The sequence below is a fragment of the Tubulanus polymorphus genome, chromosome 1, assembly GCF_964204645.1.
Source record: "Tubulanus polymorphus chromosome 1, tnTubPoly1.2, whole genome shotgun sequence".
Taxonomy (NCBI): domain Eukaryota; kingdom Metazoa; phylum Nemertea; class Palaeonemertea; order Tubulaniformes; family Tubulanidae; genus Tubulanus; species Tubulanus polymorphus.
The window spans coordinates 19155529-19178620 of record NC_134025.1 but is presented as its reverse complement, the minus strand read 5'-3'; the positions used below and the strand labels follow the sequence as shown (position 1 = coordinate 19178620).

Sequence of the window (23092 nt, the reverse complement as noted above, 5' to 3'; positions counted from 1 at the left end):
CTACACCCGGCTTAAGTCATTAGGAATTAATGAAATACCAGTTTCATTTATGATGAAAAAACTCAAATGAAAAATCTGGCTTATAAAGCTGTCTGCTCAGACGAAATTTTCAAAAAAATCTTCATTTTTGGCTGTAAAATTGATAATTGTGATTGATCGTTACAAGTCAGAATCAGTTAATCACTAATTAACATGCATTTTAATAAATCTGATTCTTCCTTTACAGTGAACTTAGCATTAACCTAGTAGAGGCTACTAGCCTATGTAGGCCTATGTATATGCGTAGGCCTAACATCCGGACAGATAGGATCGTAGGCCTATTGAATAACAACCCTCCTAAGGCGTAAATTTTGTTTTGAAGTTCAATGCAATGAGTCCGTTAATAAATGCAACAATTATACTGTGTTTGTTTGAGACAGTAAAGGTCAGTACCGGTAGGCCTAAAGCCTTAAGGTCGCGTAAAACTCGATAAACACTTCAAGCGACACAGCGAACGATCTCCTTTCCCCCACAGCGAATACTCCGAATGTCAAGTGTGTCCAGCATACGGATAGGTGTGTGTTATATACTTGTATTTAGTAAATACCTTGTTCATTTGACAATGATCGGTATGTACTGTTGGAAATATAGAGTATTGATGGTATTGATATAGAGGTTGAAGCCCGCGGCCGAATTAAGTAATATATTCTTTTATTTTGATACCTCGTCGACACAACTGCTTTTCTCCGCTTTATCTCGTCAGCGTGTTTAGTTTAGGCCTAAGACTCCCCGGTACACTAAAGATTTATCTTAGTAAATACACGGTTTAAATTTTGTAAGGAAAAAAAGGTATTGTTAAACTAACTGCTTGAAACCTGCAGCCTAATCACTGGTAGTAATAAATTAATTTGTACTCGATTTGATTCTCATGATGAGGAGAAACTCGCAGCTGATCCCCGGAACGACGATGTAGTGACACACGTCGATTCGTCGATGTTTACGGCTCGACAGTGCTTTTAAAATCTAAAGTAGTATATTTCCTGTATATCGGTAATATGATTTGATGAGAAAAATGGGCTATTGTTAAAATTAGTTTTCAAAAACCGCGACTGAATGTGCAATCTTTGGGTAATAAATTTGTTAATTTATGCTTGAATTGATAATCGACGTGACAAGAAATGTGCGGTAGCTTTCGTAAAGACGACTTAGAAAAACATGTCGGGTCTTTGAATGGGGTTCAATTTTTCGATGTTTACGGCCCGACAGTGCTTTTGTCACGATGATTCGTGAAAAAACACGCGGAGTAATTGTAGATCTCAGTGAACTGAACGATATCATACGGATTGTATCAACAACAGCGGCAAGGTAACAAAGCCTGTGGTCTTTTAGTGAAAATAGTGTGATATAAAATAATAATAATAAATATAGCTGCAAAGCAGCGATAACAGGTTTTCTGCACAGTCTTAAAATCCTGTTCAACGGTGGATTTCGACGAAGCATTTGATAAGGCACAACATCAGCCATTACAAAACAGGCTATTAGGAAACAGTATCAATGATAGGTCGTCCGAATGGCTCAGCAGTTATCTCTGAACGAAAACTTGTAGCCGAAATCAACGGAACGCCTCATCTTGGAATAAGTCGGTCAAACTAGTGGAGTCACGCAAGGTAGTATCCTACGTTGTCTTCTGTTTAATGTACTGACAAATGACATACACAGTAATCCAACATATACCAGACCGAGTAAATTTCCAAATCGACCTTAACACGCTGTTCGACCAAAAAACTTGTTCCAACAAGAAAATCTTGTTCGAATGAAAATAATTCTGTTTGATAGAACAATACGCTTTTTGCTTGAACCAAAAATTTTCTTCATTCTGACAAAAAATGTGTTCGAATAAAAAGCTATGTTATTGTAGAAATGAAAAATTTTTAGTCCCGGCAAAAAAATTTGGTTGAGCGAAAACAATTTTTTCGGACGAATGTTTGAATGAAAACAATTCTGTTCGATTGAACGAAATACTTAATACTTTCGGTTCGAAGAAAAAACTTTTTTCAATATACTTGCTCGAACGAAAAACTAAATGTTCTGACAAGAAAATTCTGTTCAAATTAAAACGATCCTGTTCAATTGAACGATTGTTCGAACGAAAAACCTTTCGTTTGGACAAAAAAAAGTTTGTTCAACTTTGTTTTAACGATTTTTTCAAATTGGTTCATTGGTATAGAATATTATTGGTTCGAACGAAATAAATTTTGTTCCGACGAAAGAATTTTCAAGCGAAAGGTCTTTTGAACGAAAAAAAAGATATTTCTGGAGCTCCGCAGTAACTTGAAGCCGGACGTAGGTTGGTCTTGTGACACGATGCGATCCTCGCATTGCATCGCAAGTTTGGGTGCAAGTCGGTTGCAATACGATTGTGTGCGACTAGTTTCTGCCAGTCGCAAGAGCGCGTCAGTTGGTTGTGACAGTCGTGTCGCGTAGCAGAAAGTAGAACACGTACGACTCCATGTGACTGGCGTTGCTGAAAGATGAGGACGCCAGTGATATGATGACTGAGTTTCAAGTCGTCAAAACGTCACGATATGTCGACATATTCATGTCGACTTGATGCGATATATCGACATAAATATGGCGACTTGTCGAGTTGGAACGCGACAACTCGAGGCCCTTTATCGCTTCCGTAGATCTTTCATTAAGTTGATTTCATTTCACTTGAATGATCGCTTTAATATCACTTTAAAAAAAAAAGAATCTGCCAAAATGACCTTAATATTCGACACTATATCTACGGAACAATAAGGGTTCCAACTCGATAAGTCGCCATATTTATGTCGACATACCACGATATATCGCGTCAAGTCGACATGAATATGTCGATATATCGTGACGTTTTGACGACATATTTCGTTTTCTCGACCATTTTCCTCGCGACAAGTCAACATATCCATGACGACTTGAAACTCAGTCGTCATATTACTGGCGTCCTCATCTTACATTTAGACATATCTTCAAATGACGGCTTGTCCCGTGGAAAATGAGCAAAAAAGCGAAATTTGTCCCGAAAACGTCACGATATGTAGACATATTCATGTGGACTTCACGCGATATATCGCGACATATCGACATAAATATGGCGACTTGTCGAGTTTGAACGCGACAACTCGAGGCCCTTTATCGCTTCCGTGCTATATCAGATTAATCGACTTCAAAATAGGCGAAAGCATAAGTCTTATTACGTTATTAATTGGCCTAATTATTCAAAAGCTAATAAAGTGGGCGACAAAACCAAAAAAATTAATTGTCGCGGGCGATAAAACCAAAATTATCAATTGTCGCGGGCGATTAAACCAAAATCTTGAATTGTCGCGGGCGACAAAACAAAAATATTGAATTGTCGCGGGCGACAAAACCAATATAATGAATTGTCGCGGGCGATAAAACCAAAATAATGAATTGTCGCTGGCGATAAAACCAAAATAATGAATTGTCGCTGGCGTTAAAACCAAAATATTAAATTGTCCCAGGCGATAAAACCAAAATATTGAATTGTTGCGTGGGACAAAACCAAAATATTGAATTGTCGCGGGCGACAAAACCAAACTAATGAATTGTCGCGGGCGATAAAACCAAAATATTGAATTGTCGTGGGCGACAAAACCAAAATATCTATTTGTCGCAGGTGACAAAACCAAATTAATGAATTGTCGCGGGCGATAAAACCAAAATAATGAATTGTCGCGGGCGATAAAACCAAAATAATGAATTGTCGCGGGCGATAAAACCAAAATAATGAATTGTTGCGGGCGACAAAACCAAAATAATCAATTGTCGCTGGCGATAAAACCAAAATATTGAATTGTTGCGGGCGACAAAACCAAAAAAATGAATTGTCGCGGGCGATAAAACCAAAATCTGGAATTTTCGCGGGCGACAAAACCAAAATATTGAATTGTCGCGGGCGATAAAACCAAAATAATGTATTGTCGCGGGCGATTAAACCAAAATAATGAATTGTCGCTGGCGATAAAACCAAAATATTGAATTGTCGCAGGCGATAAAACGGCGACAAAAAAAAAATTGTCGCGGGCGATAAAACCAAAATAATGAATTGTCGTGTGCAACAAAACCAAAAAAAGCAATTGTCGCGGGCGATAAAACCAAAATTATGAATTGTCGCGGGCGACAAAACCAAAATTATTGCTTTGTCGCGTTATTTTTGTTTTGTCGTTTTGTCATAATGTCGCCCTCATTTGCATATACGTGGTTTTTTTTACGCATGGCCCTCATCAGCCACCACACTAAAGCCTTAAGGTCGCGTAAAACTCGATAAACACTTCAAACGACACGGCGAACGATCTCCTTTCCCCCACAGCCAACGCTTAACCTAGTAAAGGCTACTAGCCTATGTAGGCCTATGTATATGCGTAGGCCTAACATCCGGACAGATTGGTCGTAGGCCTATTGAATAACAACCCACCTAAATATCGTAAATTTTGTTTTGAAGTTCAATCCAATGAGTCCGTTAATAAATGCAGCAATTATACTGTGTTTGTTTGAGACAGTAAAGCTCAGTACCGGTAGGCCTAAAGCTGCGTCAAACTCGATAAACGCTTCAAGCGACACAGCGAACGATCCCTTTCCCCCACAGCGAACGCTTACTCCGAATGTCAAGTGTGAGTCCAGCATACGGAAAGGATTGTGTTATTTACTTGTATTTAGTAAATACCTTGTGCATTTGACAATGATCGGTATGTACTGTAGGAAATATAGAGTATTGATGGTATTGATATAGAGGTTGAAGCCCGCGGCCGAATAAAGTAATATATTCTTTTATTTTGATACCTCGTCGACATAACAGCTTTTCTCCGCTATATATCTTCGGCGTGTTTGGTTTAGGCCTACGATTCCCCGGTACACTAAAGATTTATCTTAGTAAATACACGGTTAATTCGGTAAAGAAAAATAGGTATTGTTAAACTAACTCCTTGAAACCCGCAGCCAAATCACTAGTAGTAATAAATTAATTTGTACTCGATTTGATTCTCATGATGAGGAGAAACTCGCAGCTGATCCCCGGAACGACGATGTAGTAACACACGTCGATTCGTCGATGTTTACGGCTCGACAGAGCCTATATCTCTTCGGCGTGTTTTGTTTAGGCCTACGACTCCCCGGTACACTTATCTTAGTAAATTATCTTAGATTTGTCTTAGTAAATACACGGTTAATTTGATAAAGAAAAATAGGTATTGCTAAACTAACTGCATGACGCCCGCAGCCAAATCACTGGTAGTAATGAATTTATTTATACTCGATTTGATTCTCATGATGAGGTGAAACTCGCAGCTAATCCCCGGAACGATGATGTACTGACACACGTCGATTTGTCGATGTTTACGGCTCGACAGTGCTTTTAAAATCTAAAGTAGTAAATTTCCTGTATATCGGTAATACGATTTGATGAGACAAATGGGCTATTGTTAAAATTAGTTTTTAGAAACCGCGACAGAATGTGCAATCTTTGGGTAATATATTTGTTAATTTATGCTTGAATTGATAAATGATGTGACAAGAAACGTGTGGTAGATTTCGGAAAGATGACTTAGAAAAACATGTCGGCTCTTTGAATGGGGCTCAATTTTCGATGTTTACGGCCCAACAGTGCTTTTGTAACGATGATTCTTCGAAATACGCACGGGGTATTTGTAGATCGAAGTGAGCTGAATGATATCAAACGGATTGTATCGACAACAGCGTCAAGGTAACAAAGCCTTTGTTCTTTTAGTAAAACTAGTGTGGAAGAAAATAATAATAATAATAATCACGCGGATATCAATAGGGTTTTCTGTGAAATAACAGAAAACCCTAAATATAGCTGCAAGCAGCGATAACGGGTTTCTGCCTTTCTGGATAGAATGCTGTTCAGGGATGCGAGCAAAGATTTCACCCGAAATCAGTTCGTTACATTCCGTTTTTTCGAAAGAGTGCCACCTAGGGGTCAACTCACAACATGTATATGTTGACCCACATATGCTACTACGCGCATGTGCTACTACGCGCAAAGTACTAATGTGCCAGGTCTTGGGGGAAATAACAGTGACAGTTTAAGCGCATATTCGGTTATTATTAGTTCTGAAAAAAAGTCGACTAGATAAGAAAACCGAATTTGGCCCAAAGCACAAATTTGGCCTATATAGGGTAAACTATGCAGCAGGGAAGGCCTTATGGTGTTACTATTTGTAGAGGAGTGACAAGTCAGTCTGACAAGTCAAGCGATCAGATGGGGACTACAATTCACATATGAAATTGACGTCCAATAACCATTATAAAAACATAATCACGAACGGTACCATCATTCCCCATTACTGACTGTCACTGGTCTCTGGCTAGCAATCATTCTTTATCGGTGCAGTGGGTAGGTATTTTCAACTGACTTTGTTCTTCTATGACATTACCATCGCCGCCTTTTGGATCGGACCAATTCAATTCAATTAAGAAAACGCATACCGGTACAATAAATAAATAAACCGCCGATATCCAAGAAAAAACTATACTATTATAGAATGTTATAAGGAACTGCTTTTAATAACAGTATGAATAAACTTACTTCACAAACAAGGAAGTACATTTTTAACTTGTGAATGGTCGAACCCCAGTTATTAGTATAGTAACCTGTGATTTGGATATTCTCGGAGCCTTCCTTCTTTATTTATTTATGAAATGACATCACAAACTTTCAGATTCGCGAACGTTGTAATTAGAATAACATCAAATGTGCCTGTGGGATAATCATGATAGACTGGCTTGCACAGCGTCAAAGCCCTCAGGCTTCTTGTTTTTAATTTTGTAGATGTCTGTGCTAGACGAGGAGGTGGTGGTAGAGGCGGCAGTAGAGGAGGAAGTAGAGGTGGAAGTCGTGGAAGTAGACTTTCAAGACGTTCATCAATTCGTTCAGGAACTGGATTTAGTTCTAGTAGATTTCGTGTCATAATAATCAGTGGAAGTGTATATGGATCACATTCTTACATGAGAAGAAGTAGTTATTACAGGGATCAAGAAGCAGGTCAGTACATGATTGATGATCATAGACTCATTTCAATCCTTGTAGGAGAAATTTTGGTAGTATAGGCCAATATCAGCCAATTCCAGGTACTGAATAATTTGGCTGATCTAACTTTCCGTGTACCTACATTACTTGACACATCAGTCTTGCATGAAAGAGGGTCAGGTCATCAGAATGGATACACAGAATACGGAAGTGACCCGATCTCTTAGCTTATCCTTTTCATTAACCGCTTTCATTGTAACATTTTTGATAATGTTGATAAGTTTATGATACCGCTACCAACATTTAGGAGAAATCTTTACTGGCACCATTTTACAAAGCCCTTATTGATTTACAAAAATAAAATAGAAATACCTGTCGACCTCTACCGTATCCCAATGATTACAATATTTTAATCAATGATTTTGGAACGGTATTTGGAACGGTATTTTTGACCGTGTGAACGCTTGGTCTGGTCAAAATTGGTCCGTACCAAATTTAGACCAGTCTAAATTTCGTCGTGTGAAAGCGCCTTTATGGTTCCTACAGCCCCTAAAATTCCACAAAAACCCTTCAAATTCCAAAATTCATTTTTTAGGGTACAAAATCCCTCAAATTCTGAGTTTTAGCCCTTGGCCCCTCAAAATCCCCTCAAATTCTGACAATTGTATCTCTCAGAGAATTTTGTATCACCTATTTCTAAAGTACCTTTCTTCAAACATTCTTTCAATGTAGGCCCCTACATCATGAATTGTGAGACAGAGTGAATTATGCATTGTGTTGTTTGATGATAATCACAGCAGATCATTGCTTTAATTGCTGTGTACACAATGGAGTGGCATTTTATACTGCAAGTGTCTTGTTGGCCAGATTAGTTTAAACAATGGTCATATGGGCTATGGGCCTTGTTATCATCCCCAAGTATCCAGACTAACTTTCTCAATCATTTTGGAGGGCTTGATTATTTGATTGCAAAGAATCAATTACACATATTTATCCAGGAGTTTAGCAACAGTTACTTGAAGTTCCTAGTTGAGCTGGGACCCAGTTCCACAGTTGTGAGTTATAGAGTTAAGTCTTGAGTTAGAGTTAGAATAGTTTCTTTGAGTATAACTATGTAACTCATATGGTTCTCCAGTAGCGCCACCTATAAGACGCTGGAATACGCATTCATCTATATCGACTAGGGGTACTAATGGATTTCTATAAAAATTGATACACATGTACCTGGTTACTAAACGAAACGAACCCCTTATATGATTAGTTCCCATTTTAACCACTAGGGGGCGTAAATTTTGAAAAATCGATTTCAGAATCCATTTTTCGCATTTAATGCGGTCAGTTTATTATGAAAATCACAAAACTTGGTATAAGTACAAAGACATGTGTAATATGCCATCCTGCATAATTAGTTCATACAACTGCCACCCGGGGACCTTGAAAACAATGATTTTTGCTCCTAGGTCCTTAACCGTTAGCGATAGAATCGAGGTTGCAATGTGCGCGTAGTAGCCCTTGTGGGTCAACATATCCATGTCATAAGTTGACCCCTAGGTGGCGCTCCTTTAAAAAGAGGAACATTATGAACTGCTTTCGATGAAATGTTTGCACGCACCCTTGTACGACATTGTATCCAGCAAGGCAGAAACCCGTTATCGCTGCTTTGCAGCTATATTTACATATTTTAATCTCAGTCTATATTTGTTAATGTTATGAATTGGGTTATGTATAAGTATTTCTATATGTCACGAGCTAAATTTTGTTAACTCTCCTAGTTGTATTCAGCCGTGTTCATATAAGCTTTAGTGTACATTTAACTACTCATGCAGGGTCTTTTGTCGTTTCGTTGACGAAGCAGTGTAGTGACGAATGCGTGCCGTCCTTCGACGTGGGCAAACTATAGTTTCTTTGTGGTCGTTGTAATGCTATCGACGACCTATCATATCGTTGCATTCCATATTGTGGTAAGTCTATATACGACCTGGTGACCATTTCTCGTGGTCAGAAATTATTTGCAAGCCCGTGAAGCACGGACAGGCTACAGCTGTTCAGAGATGTTTGCCGCGTGTGATGGGGTAAGGAAAAATTATTTGTATAAACCAGTAGTATTATTGCTAGTAATGTTAATTAGTTCAATTTAGGTAGAATAATTAGCGGATTTGGTAATTATTTCATGTTTTCAAATACTATTTTGGCTAATTGTCGTAATTTGTCATTTGGTCATTCGATTCGAATATTTCAAATACTTGTCTCTATTAAACAAGGCATTTATAGATGTATGAATTCCTGTTTCACCTTATCATATGTTTGTGATCATATGTATATTTGAATTGTAAATGTTCGTTATGTGTATATTTGCAGCTCCTTCTTCTTGCTGTTGTTAGTATCAATAGTATATTCTATATTCTAATCATTAATACTCATATCACTACATCCGACTCGACTGAGATTCGTCAGCAATCAGCTATTAACCGAACTGACCCGGATGACTATCGTCACCGTAAACGCCGTCATATACGGACGTCGCCTAATCATCAGAATAACTTTTCTCAAGTAGACGGATATCTCCGCTGATCCATAAACGACCATCTTCAATGTGACCACTGCCTTCAATCAGATTCAAATTGTAGTATTTCTATTTTATTTTTTTTTTTCCGTTTTTTTTTTGGTGTTAATTAAACTATTTGTAATTATATTTAAGAGTTATCTCAGTAATTCGGTTTTCTTTTTCTGAGGAGTCACTCTCGGTCACGTGTACCTCGTGACACTATATCAGTGATCATTAATGAGTAATAAGTATTTGACAAGTATTTCTATATCAGTAATCAATTAATGCAGATTTATATATTGATGGGTAATTCACTGAATACATCCGTGAAGAGCGGATGTGTGTAATAAACAATTTAATAATAATCGAGTAGTTATCATTGGTTTCCTTTCCATTTGTTTATTATCGCAGATCGGTTGGCCAGGAGGATCGAGCAGGATCGGTCGGTGAGGTGTCCGACGCAGTGAAGTGGGTGAGTCGTTCTGTAACCCTCATCAGTAGGATCGTTTCCGGCGTAAGTGCAGCAGCTGTAAAAGCGGCGGCCACATTGGCACCCTCGCTGGGATAATTGGTATTCGCCGATTGAAATTTGTCCGGCTAGCCTCGGAGGCTCTGGATGGTAATTTATTCACTGCGACCGACCGGTGTTTATTCACTGCGACCGACCGGTGTTTATTCACTGCGACCGACCGGTGTTTATTCGTTGTGACCGACCGGTGTTTATTCGTTGTGACCGACCGGTGTTTATTCGTTGTGACCGACCGGTGTTTATTCGTTGTGACCGACCGGTGGTTATTCGTAGTGATCGATCGGTGGTTATTCGTATTGATCGATCGGTGGTTATTCGTAGTGATCGATCGGTGGTTATTCGTATCGATCGATTGGTATCTATTTGTGGTGAACGACCGCTATTTATTCGTTGTGTTCGACTGGAATTGTTTCGCTCGGAGTGAACGCTGATCGTTTGCGGTAGAGTTCGTGGTGAGAACCAGCCTGGCGAGAATTAGCGCGGTGGTCAGGGATCCATGGTGGTGAAATAGGAAGAACCTAGGTGAAGAAAAGTTTGGCGAATCGTTAAACTACTGGTAAGCTTCGATAAGTAGTAGTAGAGATAATTGATCGTAATTAACAACTAAGTTGTGTTGTCTTGTGTGCGTCTACTTGTTTGGTGTGGTGGACATTTTGCTTTATGTTGCGGAGTAAGAGACTCTATTATCATATTTATTTAATTTATGGCGTTTTGATTTTTTGCTGCAAGGATTGCGCAATTTATGCTTTATTTTCTGCTTGCTTTAATTTTGCATGATTTATGATTTATGTTGAAACTGCTTATATTTGTGTGTTTTATGTGCATGAAGGGAAAAAAATCCTGATAGTGGTTTCGTTCAGTTGTAGCTGTAGATTCTGCTTAATTTTTCTGCATGATTCCAATGTGAAACATTATGTTCGATTTTTGTTTTGATTTGGCATGTTAGATTTCTTAAAAGATTGAATATTTATTTTGCTTGAAAAGGTGAAAGTATATGTACACGTGGTTTGAGGATTTCACTTTGTCAAAAAAAAATGTTTGGATTTCTCAGAATAGTAGCTCAAAATGTTTGTTGACTTAGTGTACTCCTGTATTTGTGTTTAGCTTGGTAAGTGCTTAGATCTGTCATTGTATGTATTGAGGTAGGTTTTATGTTAATCCAACTCAACTGTAAGCCATTTACTGAGAGGGGTATAGGTCAAACATAGGTGATTAAGAATTAATACAAACCTGCGATACTGTATATTCTATAATAATTGCTATTACGTGTCGTCATGGCGTCGTCACTGGCTGGTCGCGTTATTTCGGCTAAGTTTGAGAATGCATCGGGTTTGACCACAGCGGTGATCAAACATGAATTTGAACGATTTGGTCAAATTGATACGGTGCGCTTGGAAGGGGACACGGCTCTCATAGTTTTACTTTGAAACTGAAGCTTTTTCAAGGGCTTGTGCAGCTATAGTTGAATTTAATGGAGAGATCTTCGTGTTGAGGTTATCCGCGATGATCATATAGTGAACTGTGAACAAATGATCGCGGAAGCAGGTATTGAAGGAGGCAATGCAAACTGGTATGCGTGCATCGTTTTTGCAGCGGTTAACCGGTTAACCGGTTAACCGATATCGCCGATACCCCCGGGCCACCGAGTGGACCGCGTGGGTCTGTAAATTTAGGTAGGTTGCCCTTTGATACGCCTCATACCTACGCGATGTACGGCAAAACGGAAAATCGAGCAAAACTAAACCTTAAACGGGAACTTCAGCCGAGTCTGTCTTTTCAGGCACCCGAAAATAACTTGGCGCGGCGCAATGTATCCAATTCAAACGTAGTAGTAACACCAAATCCCCGGTTAAGTACCTTTTCGGGTGAGATAAACCGAACGGATGTTCCCTATCGTCAATGGCGGAGTGAAGTAATGGGCCTTAAATCTGATGGAGCCCATTCAGAAATGCAAACTTTGAATTTACTTTGCAAATCCCTTAAAGGAGTCGCTCGAGATTGTCTTTCAAATGTAGAGTGAATGGGGAGAGAATCTGAGTGTGAAAGTTGTACTCGAGAGGTTGGATACATTATTTGGGGAGATTTTAACCCTGGGACAGGTACTTTCTAAGTTCTATACTGCTGTCCAACTGAGAGATGAAACTGTTAATATATGGGCATGTAGGTTGGAGGAAATACGCGGTCATGCTCCTGGGAAACTCAACGAAGAGGAGCTGAAGACCCAATTTTGGCAAGGCCTCAGGGACGGTCAATTGAAACTCGGGTTGCGGCCTTTGTTATTAATTCATTCCTATCGGAGTATAATGATTGAAGCCCGTAAGTTGGAGCAAGAGCTGGGTCTGGTAACTGGGGATTTTGCTAAATCGAGCAGCCAAGGAAAAACAGATTCCAGGTCGTCAAAACCCCAGCAACAACAGATTTATGCCGGTGGAGATAATGATTTGAAGAAGTCAGTGGATGCTCTGTTGGAGACGGTGAAGGAACTCAAGAAGGACGTGCTGGACCTAAAGAATGCACGGAAGTTTTCGGAATTGCCAAATCGTCCGTTTCCAGAGCAACCAACGCCGCGGGGACGAGGATTCGCTCGAGGTGGTGCTCGACGTGGCCGGCAGGATACGAGTCGTGGACCTTTTCCCCATAATCGAGTTCGGGGCTGTTTTGAGTGTGGTGGACTTGACCATTACAAGCGGAATTGTCTGAGGTCGGGAAACCTGTCGGGGTCTGGTCCAGGGGCCTTGGGTCAGACAGGTCATCGATTGTAGGTCCAGCTAATGAAGCGGAAATTGTAATTAATAATGTAAAAACATCGGCCTTGATTGATACCGGTGCTCAAGTAACCACTGTTTCATCCAGTTTCTTCATTTCTCTTTCAGATACTGCAGTTTTTCCTGTCCAGGATTTCCTTGATGTGAAAACGGCATGTGGAGGAGATTTGCCGTATTATGGATGTGCTGAGGTCAAGATGACAGTGGATGGTCACACTGTGGTTGCCTTGGTTTTAGTCGTGGAGGATACAGAATATAGTAAAAGGGTACCGGTCGTGATTGGAACCAACGTTTTGCAGTTATTGAGGACGACTGATGGACCGGTTGGAATGGTAAAAGACTTCCTACATAGACAACCGGAGGACGTTAGGACAACGGGGACGGTTACTGTTCCTCCGATGTGTCAAGTGTCGATCCGTGGAATAGTTCGGGATCTGCCTCGAGATTCGAGGATGGCAATGACTTGCACAACAGAAGCAGTTAGTTTGCCAGGAACGCTGATGCTAGTACCAACATTGTCCAAGGTCGTAACTGTCCGATGTAATAGGATCAGTGTATGTGTGCGAAATGTTGGCTGCCGACCGGTTACGATTCCCTCTAGGGCTGTTATATGCGCGGTTGAAGCGGTTGACCAGGTGAATCCGGCGATGAAGGATCCTGTAACCCCACTAAAACAGCAGACTAAATTAATTCGATCAGGGGAGGATGACAAATTCTTGGAACTGTTTAAGTGGGATGAAAGTGACACTACTCCCGAGCAGGTCCTTAGATTGAAGGATACATTGCGGAAACAACGGGCAGCGTTTTCTTTTTCAGATACGGATATGGGTTGCACATCTATGATTCAGCATGAAATTAATTTAACCGATAATGTTCCATTTAAAGAGCGGTATCGACGGGTTCCACCGTCAATGATTCAAGAGGTTCGGGATCATCTGAACATGATGGCATCGGCAGGTGTTACAAGGCCTTCGTTTTCGCCATTCTCGTCTCCGGTGGTCCTTGTGAGAAAGAAGGATGGTGGCTTGAGATTTTGCGTTGATTACCGGACTCTTAATCGTCGTACAGTTAAAGATCGTCAGACATTGCCTCGAGCAGACGAGTTATTAGTGTTGCAGGGGCAAAGTATTTTACTAGTCTGGATCTAAAATCGGGATACTGGCAGGTGGAGATGAGTGAGAGGGATAAGGGCAAAACAGCGTTTAATGTTGGACCTGGTTTCGGGTTTTGGGAGTTTAATCGAATGCCTTTTGGATTGACAAATGCTCCCTCCACTTTTCAAAGGCTCATGGAGCGAGTTTTAGTGGATATGAATTTGTGAGATTGTATTGTGTTCATAGATGATATCTTGATATTTTCGGCGACATTTGAGGAACATCTCGAGCGTTTGGGGAGGTGTTTGATCGTTTGAGGGAAGCTGGATTAAAACTAAAGCCTTCTAAGTGTGAGTTTTTGAGATCGTCCGTGATATATCTGGGTCACAAGGTGTCCGAAAAAGGTATTGAACCTGATCCTTCAAAGCTGTCGGCCGTCAAGGATTGGTGTGTTCCTCAAACTGTGGCGGATGTTCGAAGATTTTTGGGCTTCTCCGGATATTATCGACGATTCATCAAGGGCTACGCTAGTATTGCCGCCCCTCATACGAAACTTCTCTCCGGAATAACTAACAAGAAGGGAAAGAGGAAAATGGTTGAACGGAATGCAGTTATTGAGTGGGGTGAACGAGAGGAAACGTCGTTCACTAGGTTGAAAGAAGTGTTAACATCGGCTCCGGTGTTGGGTTTTGCGAACTTTTCACAGCCGTTCGAGCTCCACACCGACGCAGCACAATCGGGTCTGGGCGCAGTGCTGTATCAAACTGATGCTGATGGAACACGGCGTGTGATACTGATGCCAGTCGCGGGTTAAGTCCTTCAGAGAGGAAATATCCGGCTCACAAGTTAGAATTTCTCGCCATGAAATGGGCAGTAACCGAGAAGTTTCATGACTACCTCTACGGCGGAAAATGTTTGGTAAAAACTGACTCGAACCCATTAACGTACGTACTAAAGTCGGCCAAGCTTGATGCCACAGGGCATCGCTGGTTACAAGCGCTTTCGGTTTATGATATCGAACTGGAATATCAAAGCGGATGTAGAATGGGGGATGCGGATGTGCTGTCACGGAGCCCTCTGAATCGTATGGCAGCTGAGGTGCTTTCTGCGATATGCAGGAATGCCGATCGTACACCGGAATGGACATCCAGCGGCATGGCAGCTGTGGATATAAAATCATTGCAAAATGAGGATCCTATTATCAGGCGGATCGTTGATTGTTTTGTATCCAAGAGAAAATTTCGCCGCAGGAAACCGTCAGAGTATGTTGTGAGCCGTATTTTTAAATCCTTGGAGGTACGCGAAGGTTTACTTTATAGAGAAGTTCCAGGGGATGGAGGGACGGAATTGAGGTTATGGTTACCGCAGTCGCAGATTGGTTGGGTTCTGCAGAACCTTCACGATGAGCTAGGTCATCCAGGCAGGGACCGAACATTAGCCCTGTTGTCACAAAAATGCTATTGGCCGGGGATGCGTATGGACGTGGAGAATTATTTGAAGGGATGCAAATGATGTGTTCTTTCCAAAGCGGCAACTGGCACCTTTAAAGAATATTCAGACGTCCTACCCTTTGGAGGTATTGTGTATAGATTACCTGACGTTGGAGAAATCGCAGGGATACGAGAAAGTATTGGTCATGACGGACCATTTCACCAAATTTGCAATTGCAGTGCCCACCAAGAATGAAACTGCTCGGACCACTGCCCGTGTCATCTTTAATGAGGTAATTCTTCGTTATGGGGCACCGGCTCGATTACATTCTGATCGTACACGACACGTAATACGTATTACGACACGTAATAGCAATTATTATAGAATATACAGTATCGCAGGTTTGTATTAATTCTTAATCACCTATGTTTGACCTATACCCCTCTCAGTAAATGGCTTACAGTTGAGTTGGATTAACATAAAACCTACCTCAATACATACAATGACAGATCTAAGCACTTACCAAGCTAAACACAAATACAGGAGTACACTAAGTCAACAAACATTTTGAGCTACTATTCTGAGAAATCCAAACATTTTTTTTCGACAAAGTGAAATCCTCAAACCACGTGTACATATACTTTCACCTTTTCAAGCAAAATAAATATTCAATCTTTTAAGAAATCTAACATGCCAAATCAAAACAAAAATCGAACATAATGTTTCACATTGGAATCATGCAGAAAAATTAAGCAGAATCTACAGCTACAACTGAACGAAACCACTATCAGGATTTTTTTCCCTTCATGCACATAAAACACACAAATATAAGCAGTTTCAACATAAATCATAAATCATGCAAAATTAAAGCAAGCAGAAAATAAAGCATAAATTGCGCAATCCTTGCAGCAAAAAATCAAAACGCCATAAATTAAATAAATATAATAATAGAGTCTCTTACTCCGCAACATAAAGCAAAATGTCCACCACACCAAACAAGTAGACGCACACAAGACAACACAACTTAGTTGTTAATTACGATCAATTATCTCTACTACTACTTATCGAAGCTTACCAGTAGTTTAACGATTCGCCAAACTTTTCTTCACCTAGGTTCTTCCTATTTCACCACCATGGATCCCTGACCACCGCGCTAATTCTCGCCAGGCTGGTTCTCACCACGAACTCTACCGCAAACGATCAGCGTTCACTCCGAGCGAAACAATTCCGGTCGAACACAACGAATAAATAGCGGTCGTTCACCACAAATAGATACCAATCGATCGATACGAATAACCACCGATCGATCACTACGAATAACCACCGATCGATCACTACGAATAACCACCGGTCGATCACAACGAATAAACACCGGTCGGTCACAACGAATAAACACCGGTCGGTCACAACGAATAAACACCGGTCGGTCACAACGAATAAACACCGGTTGGTCGCAGTGAATAAACACCGGTCGGTCGCAGTGAATAAACACCGGTCGGTCGCAGTGAATAAATTACCATCCAGAGCCTCCGAGGCTAGCCGGACAAATTTCAATCGGCGAATACCAATTATCCCAGCGAGGGTGCCAATGTGGCCGCCGCTTTTACAGCTGCTGCACTTACGCCGGAAACGATCCTACTGATGAGGGTTACAGAACGACTCACCCACTTCACTGCGTCGGACACCTCACCGACCGATCCTGCTCGATCCTCCTGGCCAACCGATCTGCGATAATAAACAAATGGAAAGGAAACCAATAATAACTACTCGATTATTATTAAATTGTTTATTACACACATCCGCTCTTCACGGATGTATTCAGTGAATGACCCATCAATATATAAATCTGCATTAATTGATTACTGATATAGAAATACTTGTCAAATACTTATTACTCATTAATGATCACTGATATAGTGTCACGAGGTACACGTGACCGAGAGTGACTCCTCAGAAAAAGAAAACCGAATTACTGAGATAACTCTTAAATATAATTACAAATAGTTTAATTAACACAAAAAAAAAAACGGAAAAAAAAAATAATATAGAAATACTACAATTTGAATCTGATTGAAGGCAGTGGTCACATTGAAGATGGTCGTTTATGGATCAGCGGAGATATCCGTCAACTTGAGAAAAGTTATTCTGATGATTAGGCGACGTCCGTATATGACGGCGTTTACGGTGACGATAGTCATCCGGGTCAGTTCGGTTAATAGCTGATTGCTGATTGCTGACGAATCTCAGTCGAGTCGGATGTAGTGATATGAGTATTAATGATTAGAATATACTATTGATACTAACAACAGCAAGAAGAAGGAGCTGCAAATACACACATAACGAACATTTACAATTCAAATATACATATGATCACAAACATATGATAAGGTGAAACAGGAATTCATACATCTATAAACGCCTTGTTTAATAGAGACAAGTATTTGAAATATTCGAATCGAATGACCAAATGACAAATTACGACAATTAGCCAAAATAGTATTTGAAAACATGAAATAATTACCAAATCCGCTAATTATTCTACCTAAATTGAACTAATTAACATTACTAGCAATAATACTACTGGTTTATACAAATAATTTTTCCTTACCCCATCACACGCGGCAAACATCTCTGAACAGCTGTAGCCTGTCCGTGCTTCACGGGCTTGCAAATAATTTCTGACCACGAGAAATGGTCACCAGGTCGTATATAGACTTACCACAATATGGAATGCAACGATATGATAGGTCGTCGATAGCATTACAACGACCACAAAGAAACTATAGTTTGCCCACGTCGAAGGACGGCACGCATTCGTCGCTACACTGCTTCGTCAACGAAACGACAAAAGACCCTGCATGAGTAGTTAAATGTACACTAAAGCTTATATGAACACGGCTGAATACAACTAGGAGAGTTAACAAAATTTAGCTCGTGACATATAGAAATACTTATACATAACCCAATTCATAACATTATCAAATATAGACTGAGATTAAAATATGTAAATATAGCTGCAAAGCAGCGATAACGGGTTTCTGCCTTGCTGGATACAATGTCGTACAAGGGTGCGTGCAAACATTTCATCGAAAGCAGTTCATAATGTTCCTCTTTTTAAAGGAGCGCCACCTAGGGGTCAACTTATGACATGGATATGTTGACCCACAAGGGCTACTACGCGCACATTGCAACCTCGATTCTATCGCTAACGGTTAAGGACCTAGGAGCAAAAATCATTGTTTTCTAGGTCCCCTGGTGGCAGTTGTATGAACTAATTATGCAGGATGGCATATTACACATGTCTTTGTATACCAAGTTTTGTGATTTTCATAATAAACTGACCGCATTAAATGCGAAAAATGGATTCTGAAATCGATTTTTCAAAATTTACGCCCCCTAGTGGTTAAAATGGGAACTAATCATATAAGGGGTTCGTTTCATTTAGTAACCAGATACATGTGTATCAATTTTTATAGAAATCCATTAGTACCCCTAGTCGATATAGATGAATGCGTATTCCAGCGTCTTATAGGTGGCGCTACTGGAGAACCATATGAGTTACATAGTTATACCATACATCAATAAAAGCGTCTTCGCAAGGGCTACTGATCATTCGTTGCAACCACGATTCTATCTCCAATGGTTAAGGAGCTAGGAGCAAAAATCTATTACAAAATTTGGGGGCCCATTTTCGTGCTCGTAGAGCCCAAACGGTTAATCGTAGATAGGGCGTGCCATTGACTTTTTTAACCTCCGGGCTGTTATGAACAACTTTCGTGCTCGCCCGAAGCTGAAAAGTCAAATACAAAAATTTTTCTTACACAGTTACTTTTCGATGTCATAATTTTCAAATGTATAACACGCCCTGGTGGGTGAACTGGGTCCCAAATAAAAGATCCTTTCGACTTACCTCAAGGTACCTGTGTTCCGTACATCTCACGAAAGTTTCAAGTAAATCCGTCAAGGAATATTGTAATGATAGCAGAAGAATATAGTCATCCAGGCTCTCGCGTATAGATACCGTGGCTGCATTCATTAGCTCTATCCAGGGAAGTTACTGCAAGGATGCTATTGCTTGTATATGTGGCACAAAAATTCCTCAGTTGCGTTCACTCGAGACTGACCCCATTCAGTGCGCCACATATATATAAAGATACTAAAAAACTACAGATCTAGTACACCAGCTCTATCACTGCTTATAGGGACACTGACACAAACAGACGCACTGACGCACTGTGGGAATGACACGTAGGCAAAACACATACGTAGATGGATACTGTTTGAATCGGGCTTAAATTTCGATGTTTAGAGGCTCACAGTGAGTAAACAGTGCAATTCTGATTAATATCACGTACAGTATTTGTCAATGCAGCATAGTACTTGTGATACATAATGGTTTCACCGACAGTGAAAGTAAGTTGCAGTTGTTTATATCCTTTCAGTAAGAGCCAGTGTGAAAAAGAATATAATAATAAATATAGCTGCAAAGCAGCGATAACAGGTTTCTGCCTTGCTGGATGAGGAGCGCCACCTAGGGGTCAGCTGATAACATGGCTATGTTGATTCACATGGGATACTACGCGAAAAGTTCTAATGTACCAAGGTTAGGGGATATGACACCGTGAATAACGAAGATACGGTACTTTTACCATGTTCAAGTGGCCGGTAATTTGCCGGTTAGCATACTACTGAATTACAATCGAAAAAACTGATGCTAGAATGAGTTTTCAACATAAACGCCCCTAGTGGTTAGAATAGGAACTAATTATGTTAGGGATTCGTTGTATCTTATATCAAGGTACATGTATATCAATTTTCATAGAGACCCTTTATCCGCTTAGTAGCTATCAATGAAAATGCATTTCCAGCAAAATGTAGGTGGCGCTCCTGGAGAACCATATAAGTTACCTACTTAAACCATACATAAATACAAGTATCTTGAAAAGGGCTACTAACCACACATTGCAACCTCGATTCTATCACCAACGGTTAAGGACCTAGGAGCAAAAATCGTTGTTTTCACATTCCACTAGTGGCAGTTGTATGAACTAATCATGCAGGATGGCATATTACACACATGTCTTTGTCCTTATACCAAGTTTTGTGATTTTCATAATAAACAGACCGCATAAAATGCGAAAAATGGATGCTGAAATCGATTTTTCAAAATTTACGCCCCCTAGTGGTTAAAATGGGAACTAATCATATAAGGGGTTCGTTTCGTTTTGTAACCAGGTACATGTGTATCAATTTTTATAGAATTTAGAATATCGATGTTTTAGAGGCTCGCAGTGAGTAAACAGTGGCATTCTGATTAATATTATATACAGTATTTGTCAATGCAGCGTAGTACTTGTGATACAGAATGGTTTCACCGACAGTGAAAGTAAGTTGCAGTTGTTTATATCCTTTCAGTAAGATCCAGTGTGAAAAAGAATATAATAATAATAATAATAATAATCAGCAGGAATACAATAGGGTTTCTGTGAAGGCAGCAGAAACCCTAATAATAATAATAATCAGCAGGAATACAATAGGGTTTCTGCGAAGGCAGCAGAAACCCTAATTACTTCCGGGCGCCAAAACTCAAAACACTTCCGGCATCGGATATCCTTATCAACCCCAGCCATTTCAACTGAGAATTATTACAACAACCCATTAAACACCGATTCCAACCAGCTACCTACTAGAGGCGCTATAAAGATATTAAAATCACCCACCTGCGATAATAAACAAATGGAAATGAAACCAATAATAACTACTCGATTATTATTAAATTGTTTATTACACACATCCGCTCATCACGGATGTATTCAGTGAATGACCCGGATCCCCTGAATTGAAGCACGGTGGCGCCACAAGCTGGTCAAGATCAAAGTCCGCGTCGCGCATAATATTAATTCGAAGTACTCGCCGCCACATTAAACAATCGCGTAGTGATATGTCCGCATTGACATTGGCAGTGAAGAATCGGGAATGCCCTCTTCTGAAATGAAAAACATTTAAAAAAACATAAAATTATGTATCTCCGATTTATAAATATCATAGTGTTGGAATATTCCAACTATCAGTAGCCATGGGATTAATTGGGATTAATTCTCAGCGTCAGAATATGTATTTCTAGAGCAGTGGAACGGCAGGCCTACTCTTATATACCTGTATAGGTAAATTATGTGATCGTGCTGGAATGCCTTTACTTAAGTTAAAACCATTTCATGATGACACAAAACATCTAACGGTAAATGGTAGGCTACCACAATGATACGATATCACCAATGAAGATAGATAATTTTAATAGGCCAGCCGTAGGCTGAGCCTATTACTAAACAAATTGAGCGAATTTAAATGACATGGTTTCCAGAGCTAAGGCTCTTTTGACAATGCAACTGAGCATATATTCATACAAATCATTCATTAGAGCATTATCCTTTCTCCAACCCCTATAAAGCTGAATTTTAAAAGAGGGCCTAATTTATATGAGCTTTCTCGCGAAAATTGGAACGCAAAAATATCTGTTTTAAAAAGCCAATCAGAAAGCAAAGACTCCTCTGTGATTGGCTTAGCCGCAGAGATCAGCAGGTGTTCACGTGTGAACCTGCGGTATCGTCTACCGTTTTACTTCCGGGTTTTATTATGAGATCTAAAATAGTATTTCAAGATCGATTTCTGTGAAATCTTTAGTTGCAATCCAATTGGGTTAGTCTTGGGAAACTAAGATCCGGCCAAACGACGTAAAGCCAAATAAACAAAAAGACAAACTAACAATAAACAGCTGGCCTCAGTGACACCAAAGCTGGCATCGCTCTCCGCGTGATGTTTTGCATGCGTACGTTTGACCGGTTGATCTACGTACCTATTATTCATCAGAGGATCTTGCAATTGCATTCAGAAAAATTGTTCTGTTTTGTTGTCATTATTCAGTAGGGCCTAACAGTTCATGCGAAAAAAATGGGTTTTTCCAAATCTTGATTGATAAAAATATCTTGGCTGGGACATGATGGAAAACATCAGAATAAACTAGTTTCGTCTATTTAACAGATTTGCATTATTGAGGTTTAACATTGCAAATAGCGTAGGCCAAATCATTTGGCAGATGAATGAAATTCATTTCCAGCATAAATGAAAATTTTACTAACACAAATTGACCAAGTCTGTGGTCCTCCCAATCAACATCGTCATAGAATATTTGTCGGCAGATGTAAAAGATTATAACCACTTAATACCTTACCACAGTATAATCTACCAATGCCTCAAGGCCCATGGGCCTCTTGTTATTTCTAATCTGAAATACACATAAAATTTGCAGAAAAAACATCTTGGTGTTACAGTTAGTGTTGTGTGCCTTTCTTTTGCCGTTATTTAACCCCACCATGCCTTTTGCTTTGCTTTTTCTGTAAAATAGATGTCCAATTCTTATGCATGAAGAAAACCACTGAGATCCATGTTCTGCACCAGCTTCAGGTCATATAAACAACCAGCCTCATCCTTTCTGCTTCAAAATTCTAAAAGGCCAAGAGCAAAAAGCATGTCTGTCCCCAGTCAGATTAAAGGGGGAGGGAATAATGGCAAATTTCTACAGATGCGTGGTCACTTGCCAGCATTCAGTCACTTAGAAATAGTTGCCATACATGGAGCAGAAGCAGGGGTTCATATCTGATGACAGGTGATGAATCCACATGTTCCACATCCTCGCTTGCC

General features: G+C 40.0%; 1 protein-coding gene across 2 annotated transcripts in view; it reads left to right on the top strand.

Moving 5' to 3' along the window:
• The window catches only part of LOC141907858 (uncharacterized), a 115521-nt gene that overhangs the window by 21259 nt on the left and 71170 nt on the right, over window positions 1–23092 (top strand). For both annotated transcript variants that reach the window (XM_074797614.1, XM_074797605.1), the window contains exon 2: window positions 6833–7045. In XM_074797614.1, coding sequence (XP_074653715.1) covers window positions 6833–7045 — 213 coding nt within the window. The remainder of the gene's footprint in view (window positions 1–6832; window positions 7046–23092) is intronic.